The 12,177-nt window shown below is 47.8% G+C and overlaps 1 protein-coding gene across 9 annotated transcripts in view; it reads right to left on the bottom strand.

The window, feature by feature from the left end:
* The window catches only part of CIT (citron rho-interacting serine/threonine kinase), a 167,913-nt gene that overhangs the window by 15,824 nt on the left and 139,912 nt on the right, over positions 1-12,177 (bottom strand). For 4 of the 9 annotated variants that reach the window (XM_059138701.1, XM_059138700.1, XM_059138702.1 and 1 more), the window contains 11 exons: positions 11,907-12,069; positions 11,464-11,628; positions 7,882-8,019; positions 6,965-7,145; positions 6,194-6,285; positions 5,543-5,647; positions 5,167-5,336; positions 4,403-4,447; positions 3,873-3,953; positions 3,602-3,737; positions 1,641-1,780 (listed from right to left, as the gene is read on the bottom strand). In XM_059138701.1, the coding sequence (XP_058994684.1) occupies positions 1,641-1,780; positions 3,602-3,737; positions 3,873-3,953; positions 4,403-4,447; positions 5,167-5,336; positions 5,543-5,647; positions 6,194-6,285; positions 6,965-7,145; positions 7,882-8,019; positions 11,464-11,628; positions 11,907-12,069 (1,416 nt within the window). The remainder of the gene's footprint in view (positions 1-1,640; positions 1,781-3,601; positions 3,738-3,872; positions 3,954-4,402; positions 4,448-5,166; positions 5,337-5,542; positions 5,648-6,193; positions 6,286-6,964; positions 7,146-7,881; positions 8,020-11,463; positions 11,629-11,906; positions 12,070-12,177) is intronic. The other 5 variants (XM_059138703.1, XM_059138705.1, XM_059138708.1 and 2 more) reach the window with 3 other exon arrangements.

Below are 12,177 nucleotides of genomic sequence, written 5' to 3'. Positions count from 1 at the left end.
AAGATATTTGCAAATGACAGTACAGACAAAAGGTTGATATCCAGGATCTATAATGAACTCCTCAAACTCAACACACACAAAACAGGTAATCATATTAAAAAAATGGGCAGAAGATATGAACAGAGACTGCTCCAATGAAGACATACAAATGGCTATCAGACACATGAAAAAATGTTCATCATCACTAGCCCTCAGGGAGATTCAAATTAAAACCACATTGAGATATCAACTTACACCAGTTAGAATGGCCAAAATTAGCAAGACAGGAAACAACATGTGTTGGAGAGGATGTGGAGAAAGGGGAACCCTCTTCCACTGTTGGTGGGAATGCAGGTTGGTGCAGCCTCTTTGGAGAACAGTGTGGAGATTCCTCAAGAAATTAAAAATAGAACTTCCCTATGACCCTGCAATTGCACTCCTGAGTATTTACCCCAAAGATACAGATGTAGTGAAAAGAAGGGCCATCTGTACCCCAATGTTTATAGCAGCAATGGCCACGGTCGCCAAACCATGGAAAGAACCAAGATGCCCTTCAACGGACGAATGGATAAGGAAAATGTGGTGTATATACACTATGGAGTATTATGCCTCCATCAGAAAGGATGAATACCCAACTTTTGTAGCAACATGGACGGGACTGGAATGAAATAAGTCAAGTGACTTATTATGCTGAGTGAAATAAGTCAAGCAGAGAGAGTCAATTATGATATGGTTTCACTTATTTGTGGAGCATAGCAAATAGCATGGAGGACAAGGGGTGTTAGAGAGGAGAAGGGAGTTGGGGGAAATTGGAAGGGGAGGTGAATCATGAAGAGACTATGGACTCTGAAAAACAATCTGAGGGATCTGAAGTGGCGGGGGGGTGGGAGGTTGGGGTACCAGGTGGTGGGTATTATAGAGGGCACGAATTGCATGGAGCACTGGGTGGGGTGAAAAAATAATGAATACTGTTTTTCTGAAAATAAATAAATTTAATTTTAAAAAAAAGTTTCCTTAAAGAAGCAGGCAAGCAAATGAATATATGTACCAAAATCAATATGCTGTTAGCTACCAAAGAATTAACTTGACTTACCAGGAACTGACTTTATATTATATAAATGTCATAAATCAGAATTTGCAAATTTTTAGTAATAAAACATTTTTTCATCAAGTTCGGATGTGGGGTTCTAGGTTAGATTAAAAAAAAAAAAAGACTAGGGGTGCCTGGGTAGCTCAGTTGATTGAGCATCTGACTCTTGATCTCAGCTCGGGTCTTGGTCTCAGCAGCCATGAGTTGTGCTGGGCTCCACTCTGGGTGTGGAGTCTACTTTTTAAAAAAATGAAAATAAAAAAGACTCCATCATAAACACACACACACACACACACTCACGTGTACACTCACTCATACACCGTTTTTTTGAACTGGGGTTCATCCTTTCAGTTTTGTTAATTTTATCCTCATTTTTTCTGACTTTAGACTCAAAGCCTATGCAAATTTCATGGCTATACAAATTGTTTTATGTGCCTAAAGAAAGCAACAGAAATTTCACCCAATGAGAGGACATAGAGTTTTCCAAGGTCAAATCAATGAGCCCTGTCGGAAGGAGGGCAGAGCCGATTTCAAGAACACTCCACCTGTGGAGGCCCAGAGGAGAGCTCACCTTGCCAGCAGCAAACAAGTGGCAGCCCTTAACGGCCTCGAACACGTTGGGGGAGATGTCGGGCTGGGCAGGAAGGTGAGCCTGTGCGAGGGACTGCTTCACTTTCTTCACGTCAACAAGGCACAGAGCCCGTTCTTCTCCTGCGGGGGGAGGAAGAGCCTCGAGGTCAGTGTGAGGCAGGGAAGGCAGTTCTACTTCTCCTCCCAAGTAGCCACGCGGGGCCACGCAGATGGACAGATTTCCACAGATCCTGTGTACATGGTTCAGGTCCAAGTTTGAGAACTACAATGAAAAACATCTGGCCTCTTGGTCAGGATTCTGGGATGAAAAAAAAAATTTGCCAATGTAAAATCAGAGGGCATGAGCCGGACTTTTAAACCTACTCCCCACCAGCGAAGAGGAGGCTGGGTTAGGCACACGGAGGGGACATTTTGTAAAACAACAGGCTTGGACGTTTTTCCAGGATGTCAATGTCATGGAGGACAAAAATCCATTCCAGATGAAAGGAGACTAATGGGACACTATTAAATACAAGGTATGACCTGGGGCAGGATCACACCTTCGGGGGGAAAAATACCGGAAAGGACATTATTGGAGCCACAGGTAAAATCTGACTCCGGACAGCCTACCAGACAGCCGCATCACAGCAAGGGTTAAAGTTCTTGAACACAAAAACGGTGCCATGTGCCACTATCCCGTGCTATATGCTGGTGGTGGATCCGAGCCCCGACATGTTTGTCTAAACCCATGGAAGGAATATAGCCAAGAGTGAACCCTAGTGGAAATCAAGGACCCAGGGTGACGATGTGTCACTGCGGGTTCATCGGTTATGTCCAGTGCGCCCCTCTGGTGGGGATGGGGACAGTGGGGGCAGGGGGCATCCGGGAACTCTCTGTACTTTCTGCTCAATTTCGCTGTGAGCCTTAAACCACTCTAAAGAGTAAAGTCAGGAAGGAAGGGAGGAAGGCGGGGATGGAGAGGAAAGAGAACGGGGAGGGAGGCAAGCGATCAGAAGGAAAGGAACGAGAGACAAAGAGAGGGAGAATGAAAGACCAAGAAAGGGGCGCCTGGGTGGCTCAGTGGGTTAAAGCCTCTGCCTTGGGCTCAGGTCATGATCCTGGGGTCCTGGGATCGAGCCCCGCATCGGGCTCCCAGCTCTGCGGGGAGCCTGCTTCCTCCTCTCTCTCTCTCTGACTACTTGTGATCTGTCTGTCAAGTAAATACATAAAATCTTTAAAAAAAACAAAAACAAAAAAGACCAAGCAAGGCCAGTTCCTGACCGCATTCTTTCAGCCCCCAGATCCATCCAGTCACATCTGAAACAAGACCTGGCCATGGATGTTTTTGAACACTGAACCAACAAATTATTGTTTTCCCTTTAAAAAAAAAAAAAAAAAAAAGGGACCACCAATAAAGAGAGAAAAGGATTTTGCCATGGTTGTGAAAGAGAATGCTCTCATTCTTAGCTGATATGCTAAAGACTTTGGGGTCACAGTTGCAAGGGACTCTCAGTTCAACAGTTAGTGTGTGTGCATGTGTGTTGGTAGAGGAAGAGGGTAAAAATATGGCAAAATGTTAAGAGTGGGGAACAGCCCAAGGGTCTCCAAGGGGTTCCAGAGAAATAAGAGGACACACGCTAACAGCCCGCAAGCTCTCAGAAGTCCCGGTTCTCGGTGGTGTTGACGTCACCATGATGATGGCATCAAAGGGTCTGTCATTAATGAGACTTTGGAGGCTAACTGCTCTTCACTTGGCATAACAGCTGCACCAGCCACCATGGGAATGAATCTGAGTCGAGAGCGCCATCAGCTCCGGCACCGACAAGGACCCGAGGAAAGAGCCACTTTGGTTGCCATCTGCCACCAGGAAGGCCTAACTTTGTGTTTCAGAGGCAGGACACTTGGCTCTCAAATAGTTTCCCTTGACAATGAAAAGAAAGTGCCACGCCCTTGGCCAACCACCTGCTATCATGAGGAGCTTCTCCAGGTCCTTGATGATATAAATTTGGAAGACTGCTCCGATTCCTGGGACGTGGGTGAGGGAGTTTTTCAAGACATTCAGAGCGTACAGCCCTTCCTCAGTGCCCACCAACACCACCTGCAGGAACAGAAGTCCACAGGTGGGGCCTGAGCATAACCACGTCCCCACGGCCACCCTGCGGAGCAGAAAGAGCAAGAGTCCTTTCTCTCGTGACCATGGGGGTGACAGCCTGGGTCCAGAGGACAGTGCTACCTGGTCGCTGAAGGGCAGCGTGCAGTTCATGTCCAGACGGTCATCACCTTCCAGTTTCAACAGAGAGTTTCCGAGCAATTTCTTTTCATATTGGAACCAAAAAAAAGAGAGAGAAAGAGAGAGAGAGAGAGAAAAGAAAAAAAAAAAGGACACAGTAAATTTGAACTGTTCATGACCAAATCATCCAGAGAGACAAAAGTAAGAACGGAGAAAAGTTTGGTGCCAGGAAGAAAGTAAGGTTCATCTGGAAAACGCCAGAAACACACATTTGCTCTTGGCTTGCCCCATATTCTGATCTGAGTTACTGGTATCTCCGGGGCAGCTGGTAATTAGCATGAGAGTTACGCCTCAGCTTGGATGCGGAAATAAATGAGTGAAGTAGACATTGAGAGATCTTCTGCGGTAGGAGAGACACTGATGCTACATGCAGAGGGTTAATAAGCCACGTGGAAGGCTCCTTCCCCTCCAGGCAGCAGCCCAAGGACAAAACACAGCATCAGCAATGAAGCAGCAAGCCTCTGAATCTTTACCTGAGCCCACGCAGGCAGAAGCTCAGAGGGAATACGGTTGCAACCCTAGTGTACACATATTAACATGCATTTCAATAAAAAGCTCACACAGATAACCGCAGAACAAGTCATCAAAACAGGTCCACCCAGAGAGCCGAGCTCCTCCCCAGAGGCTTATGGTTAAGAAGTCTGTGCTGCAAATACTGAACGTGTTTACTAGGAGCCCAGTGTTTGGCCTTTGGTGGAGAAAACACCAATGAGCACGGAGCCCTGTTGTATCCTGGAACTTTCCAGGAGGAGTGATGCCAGTCAAGGCACACCCACGGCTCTGCCGTCTTAGGGAGAAGTAGGATCCCGAACCTGCCTACAGAAGAGCAGATCACGTGGAAGCTATGGAGAAGGTTATGAAAAGCCCTCCCCGAGTTGGCATGGTTTCGGCAGACCTCTGCGCTGCTTCCGGGCCAAGTGCTTGCAACTCAAGTCTTCAAATAAACTCATCAGAGTAAACAAGAGAGAGGATCGCCTTATGAGTACATCTGCTGCCATGACCAAAATCCGTCATGCCCCAAGACGTGACTCCCCCATTCTAAAGGGCTGCAGAGGGAGGGCGTGTGATGCCAGACAAGCCAGCGCAGAGCCCATCTTGGTTCCGAAAGCGTCCCAGTCACGATAGTCTCGGACCATCACCCTTTGAGGAGGCAGCAACAGGGCTCCCAGCACCCAGGTCAGTTCCCACTTCAGCCCGCGTTACAAAGACAAGCTCCTGCACCCGTCTTCATACTCACAGCATCGGCTTCTGCTTTTTCCCTAGAAACTCTCCCACCTGCGACAACAGACTCTAAGGCGGTGACCCAGCGCTGTTTGTCGGGGAAGCTGGGAGCCAGCAAGTAGAGCGTCCTCCCGGGCCAGCAGGTGGTGTGTGGGTGAGACTCCATCTTCAGTACGTAGGGAACATCTAGGGGATCGGACAGAGCAGGGGTTGGCTGTGGCTCTCCCTCAATCCCAGCGGGAGGGATGGCCCTGGGGTGTCAGAGATCCCCCGCCAAGCACGCAAGTCCCAGTCCCCACTAAGACGGCAAGCCGAGGAGGGTGGCCCCTTCTACCCCTGCTGCTTGAACAGACCCAGCGCGCCCCCTGGCGGGTTCTACTGCTTCCCCTCACCTGCTTTGGCTGTATTTGCAAGCTCAGAAGCACCAACGGCGCCATGAATAGATACATCCCCGTCGGGAAGGCACAGCTCAAATTCTTCCACCGGCCTCTGTCCAGCTTGGTGCAAAGAGGAAGGGCAGAAAGAAAACCAAAAGAACAGGAACAAGAACAAGGGGAGAAAAGAAGAAGAAAGAAACAGAGAGAGAAACACAGAGAGAAAGAGAGAGAGAGAGAGAGACAGGGCGAGAGAGACAGTATGCGTGGAAAGAGAGGCGCACGAGAACAAAGGAGGAAGGAGGAAGGTGTGCAGAGAAGGCGGAGAGGGAAGATAAAAACAAAATAAAGTGTGTCAGATGAGTAGCACAGTCAAATTTCGGATGACGATGCGGATTTATGGGTTAGTTGACTGAGGCAGAAGTTCTCTGAAGGTGTATTAGCAGGTAGAATCTTCAGGGCAGCGCCCTGCGGTTCTTCAGAGGGGAGACCTATAGACGTGAGTATCGTACCAATAACCTTTAGCCAAGCCATTCGCTTTTTAATTTTCAAAAATGGAAAACCGTAGAAGGCTTGCAACGCAGTCCGAAAAACAAAGCCTTCACGCCGAGACTGGGAGACCTGGGTCAACCACGTGCAACGAAACATCCCCCTGAATTATTAATTTACCTTCTCTGGCTTCATTGTCATAAATGAGGACTTTGGATCCCTCCAGGACAATGTACTTCCTGTCCCAGCCCTGCTGTCCTCGCTTGTTATTCCTGGGAACACAGGGACGCACAAGAACAAAGGTGTGGAGTCCACAGCACAGTCGCGGGGAGGAGGAGGTGGCGGTGGGAAGACCGAGGCGGAGTCCTCGTTAAGAGGCTTCCCGCGGAAAGCTCGGGAATGGGAGCGGCCAGGGGGGTTGTGTCAGGGGTGGCAAAGCTTCCTTCTACCCTTGTAGGTTCTGTGGCTGGCCCAGGAATTCCACAGGTGGCAGATAGATGAATGGGGAGAGAAGCATACATTTTTTAATTTTATATGTTCCTGGGAGTCTCCCCCAGACAAGGAAGACCCCAAAAGTGGAGAGGCCTACCTGTTTGTACTCTGGCTTGAACAAAGACTAGTAAGTATGAAAAAGCAGCTAAAATGTTACGGGAGGCAAAAGGGAGATAAGGAACTACTTTAACAAGGGTTCTTTGCAGAGTTCTCTCTGCAAGGCTTGAATCCCTGTCTCTGGTGATAATATTCCTTTCCTCCTGGAAAAGGGAGGGCTGCTTTTACACAGGATCGTATCTCCTACTTTCAGAAAGAGAGAGGGGAGGTCAGACTGTCCTTCTGAGACCGACGGTTTGTCAAGTGCCTTTGTCTCCAAATAACCCTTATTCCCAAGTGGACTATGTTGGGGTGGCGTCCTCCCCAGCACCTGCCCCAGCCCGAGGCTCCCTGCCACAGTACCTGGGCACCTTCATCCACCCTTCCAGGTGCAAGCCGCTGCTGGGCTCCTTGGACTGGAGACCTGGGGAGTTCATTTTGTCACGGCAGAAGGCCTCGGTAAAGTGTGTGGCATACTCGGCTGGCAGGCCACAGGTGGCGGGCAAGCACGTGGAGCACTTGGGATGGCACATCACCTGACATTCTGGAGAAAAGCAGGGAACAGCCTGAAAACACACCCTGGCAGATCCTGGCCCATGCGTCTCTCTCAAGTCCCAGCCAGGCCCCAACAGCCAGGTAGTCCCTAAGCGTTCCCAGGAGCCAGGCCCAGAGAGGAAATGAGGGAGCCAAGTATTCTTGACACAATGTTTCCCGCTTCTCCCCAGGCCATCACAAAAGTATGTAAGGGACCTGTTGACACAGTCCAGCTAGAGCCAGCACACAACCTAAAGGTGGGGAGAGCGCAACCTGGACAAAAACAGGGGGCTGGAAACCAGCAAAGCCCAAGGCATTTTGCATAGGGCGGTGGAGACATGAGCTGGAAACACGGATAAGCTCATTCCCTTAAGGGGGGAAAAACAGTGTCCTCCCACTGAAACTGAAAGCTTGAAAATGAATGTACTACAGGATGAAAAATTAAGAAGGAAAAACACAGGGGCACCTGGGTGGCACAGTGGGTTGAATGTCCAACTCTTGGTTTTGACTCAGGTTGGGATCTTGGGATCATGAGATTGAGCCCTGCGTCAGACTCCACGCTCAGCGCAGAGTCTGCTTGAGATCCTCTTTCACTCTCCCTCTACCCCTCCCCACTCTGTTCCCTCTCTCTCTCTAACATAAATAAATAGATCTTTAAAGAAGAAAGGAAAAAGAAAAACAACAACCCACCCCCATGAGTGGAGACATGCAGGTGCCCACTGCGCATGCACAGCCACTGCTCTTACCAAGACATTTGGATGCCTGGCGCCCAAAGTGCACAGTATCCAGACACACAGCACACTTTGTGGCTCGCATATTCAGTCCTACGTTAAATCGGTGAGGAATATTGTGGTGCATGCGCTCCTTAAGACGCCGACTGAATTCTGAAAAGTTTTTAAAAAAATTATTAGGTTTTACAAATGATCCCATCAAGAAAGTTAAAAAAAAAAAAAAAGGAATGGGAAAGAATATTTGTAAATCATCTCTCTGACAAGGGACTTGTTGCTACAATATATAAAAAAGCTCTTGCAACTCAATAACAAGAAGAGAAATAACCCAACTTTAAAATGGGCAAAGGATTTGACTAGATATCTCTCCAAAGAAGATAATGACCAAGAAGCACATGAAAAGATGGTCAGCATCATGAGTCATTAGAAAAACACAAATCAAAAGCACAATGAGATTCCACTTCACACCCCCTTTGATGTCTAGAATCAAAAATGCAGGGGGACACCTGGGTGGCTCAGTTGTTCAGCATCTGCCTTCAGCTTGGGTCATGATCCCAGGGTCCAGGGATCGAGTCCCACATTGGGCTCCTTGCTCAGTGGGGAGCCTGCTTCTCCCTCTCCCACTCCCCCTGCTTGTGTTCCCTCTCTTACTGTGTCTCCTCTCTCCAGCAAATAAATAAATAAAATCTTTTTTTAAAAATGCAGGAAACAAATGTTGGTGAGGATGTGGAGAAATAAGAACCTTCATACACTGCTGGTGGGAATGTCAAATGGTGTGGCCACTCTGGAAGACAGTTTGGCAGGCCCTTCAAAAGTTAAATTTAGGATTACCCTGCAATGGTAGAGATGTAGCCACAACATACAACATTCACAGCAACATTATTTATAAAGGCCAAAAATTGGAAACAACCCAAATGCTTATCAGTGGATTAGGAAACAAGATGCACTCTCCATACAATATAATTTACTCAACCGGAGCAAGTGAAGAACTAATAAATGCTTTAACATGGCTGAATCTTAGAAGGATTACGCTCAATGAAAGAAACCAGACAAAAAAAGCATCCGGTAGGATCTCACTTATGTGAAATGTCCAGAGTAGCAAACCTGTTTGGCTTGGTGGCTGCCAGAGGTCAGGCAGAGGAGAGAACGGGGAGTGTCTGCTATCAGGTAGCGTGCTTTTGCGGGACAGAAAAGTTGAGGCCAAAAATGTCCCAAAATTATGATGTGGTGGTTGTACAACCCTGTGCACTTGATAAAAAACATCATACGCTTCAAATGTGTGAATTGTACGGTATGCGGATTTATCTCAATAAAGCTGTTAAAAAGCCATTACAGCAGATTAGTTACAGAGTGTGAAACTACTTTAACACTAACAGATGCATCTAGATTTATAGAACTCAACTTCAAATCTCCATTATCCAGTTATCAGGAGTTAAGTATTTTTAAAGAACAATCTACTGGCAGAAGACAGGCTATAAGAAAGCAAAGATGTTTGTGGGCCTAAGTAAACATATGTTTTTAAGTCAAATGTTTACAGGTACTTTAATCACAGAAGTTTTGTTTTTCAGATGAACCTCATATGTGGAAGTTTTTAGAATTCAGTTTAAAAATCAGTTCTTGGGACACCTGGTTGGCTCAGTGGGTTAAAGCCTCTGCCTTCGGCTTAGGTCATGATCCCAGGGTCCTGGGATCGAGCCCCGCATTGGGCTATCTGCTCAGCAGGGAGCCTGCTTCCTTCTCTCTCTCTGCCTGCCTCTCTGCCTCCTTGTGATCTGTCTGTCGAATAAATAAATAAAATCTTAAAAAAAAAATTCATTCTTAATTACAGAATTTCTAGTTATTACATACATAAACTGACTGAAGAATTCTCTCCTCATGTCCTGTTCTTTCATGAAGAGCCTCCTCTGGTGAAAAACTCAATGTGTAAGCCTTAAAAATTGAATTCTTACATTTATATACCAGTCTGTTAAAATAAGAAGGTTGCTTCCTGCAACACATCCCTCAACTTAATAAGCCCCCCTCTCCACAGTGACCTAATTAAATACTGCTTTAAATAGCAAAGCTCAGGACTCAAATTTCTGAATCCAAATTCTGCACAGAACATGGCCTCCATCCTTGATCAGAAAACCCTAAGGAATAAATACACGCGTGCACTCTGGCCCGGTCAGTGTGTAGCACACGGGAAGCAGGAGCCTGGGACCCTCAGACCTTCACCGGCTGCTGCTCTGCAGAGCCCAGGCAACAGACACCACGGCCAGATAGGTTTTCTTCCCCTGTGTTACCATCACCATCACGATGCGTTTAAGAGTAAAGCTCTTTGATTCAAAGTGTTACGGAAACATAGGAAATAAGACGGCATCATCGCTGGAGAGAAACCAATGTTGAAGAAAACCCACCAACACACCAAAATGCCATCGAGATTTGCCACTAACACCCGTTACACTGTGATACTGTGATGCCACCATGAAGCTCTGCTCTATGATCTCCTGAGACCTTCCAAACCACCTTCCTTGGCCTTTTTTTTTTTTTTTTTAAAGCGAGGCAGTTTGCCACAGGCAGCGCCTCATTTGGGTGCGTGTGCAGTCTTAGAAGCTTGACCACATGACATTCTCCTATGAATGGACCCTGAGAGCTTGTTTGAAGGTTCGAGCAGGGAAGCTCAGCTACTCATATACCCTTGACCGAAGAACAGTCCTCCTCTATCCGGGAAGGCCGTCACCTTTGACCGAGTGTGCGGCTTTGTTGGGGGACGCACACGGAGCGGTGAGGGAGGAGGGGGACACCTGCCTCGCCAGCCAGATCAGCTGAATCAACCCTGGTGATCAACAGGGTGACAGATGTCACAGCCAGATCGCCCTCACAATCTAACCTTTTTTTTTTTTTTTTTTTTTTTTTTTTAAAGTCCTTTTCCTTTCTAGGCAAACAGAGTACTTTTAAGTCCACAAAGAAAACTTCTTACACTGTTGGTAAGAATATAAAATGGATCAAACCTCCGACACTCAACATGCAAATAATCTCTAACGCAGGGAGTCCTTTCCCCTGAGCTAACCCTGCGGCCGCAGCACCCACAGAGGCGCAGGATTCCACTGCAGGGCGCTCCTGCCGAGGACAGACTGGAAACAACCCCAGCACCCATGAGCAGGGGCTCGTCTAACGGGTGAGCCACGTACCCATGCCAGTGACTACCATGTAGTCCTCTCGGAGGACGAGGTCCAGGCACAGGCATTCATAAACAATCTAAGATAGGATTTTAAGTGAAAGAAAGGTGTTTTGCAGGGTACAGCATAGTGTGCTGTGATATTTACAATAGAAAAAAGGGCTGAGGAAAATATGCCTATTTTCTCATACTCTTTAAATATAATTATATAAGACACATGAATACCATGACATGTGCCTACGTGCACGAACTGTTGCAGGAAGAATGCACTGGTGGTCTCCAGCTCAGCGAACTGGCCTGGGACGGGGGAGAAGACAGACTTCTTACTCTTCAGCATTATCACCCTTAATATTATTACTTGTCACTTTCACGATATGTCTGCATTATCTTAGTCGACTAAAAACGATTTTCAGCGGAACTCCGGTGGCTCCTTGAGCACGTACCCTCTGGAGTGGACGACTCCTTTCTGCGGCTAGATGGCGGGGCCAGCAGGCTCATGGCACTGGGCTGGTGCTCGGGTGACCGCACGATGGCGGACATGGCGATCTGCTGCCTCGCGGTGGCTGGCGTAGATGGGTGTGGATGGTCTGTGGCCTTCCGGTGGGCAGCTGGAGAGAGACCAGTCCAATGTCTTTTGGTTAGCTGGGCCACCAAGAGGCCAAAACCAAGCGGACTGCCCCTGGGCTATCTTTCGAGGACCCAAGACCAAAAGAACATGCATCATGCCGAACGGGCAATGCCAAGGACGCTGTGACTCGTTCAGACTTGGGACGTCTGGACTGAGAGCTTTCGGGCCACCAAGACAGATGCTGAACTAGTATGACCAATCTGCTTCGGGTGGGTCCTCTGCCTTTCCCCACAGACCCAGCATAGCGAGTGCCCCTACCTTCCTCCCGGGCAGACCGGAGCTCGATGCGGGTCTTCTGAAGGGCTTCCTCTAGCTCTGCGCAGCGAGCTTTCTCCTTCTCCAGAGCCACCTTCAGCTCATTGTACTGCAGAGGAACCTGTGTGGGCAAAGCAGGGTCCTCTTTCCGTCGACTAAATAAACCCTAGCAATGGAAACAGAGATATCTCCTAACTCCTGGAAACTGGCACTTGAAACTAGCTAAAGGAACTCTGACTCAAGAGGAGCAAACCACGAAAGCCAGGAGCATACT

Source organism: Mustela lutreola, chromosome 11 (genome assembly GCF_030435805.1).
Source record: "Mustela lutreola isolate mMusLut2 chromosome 11, mMusLut2.pri, whole genome shotgun sequence".
NCBI classification, from domain to species: Eukaryota; Metazoa; Chordata; class Mammalia; order Carnivora; family Mustelidae; genus Mustela; species Mustela lutreola.
Note: the sequence above shows the minus strand (reverse complement) of the source record. Positions and strands in the feature narration are given on the sequence as shown.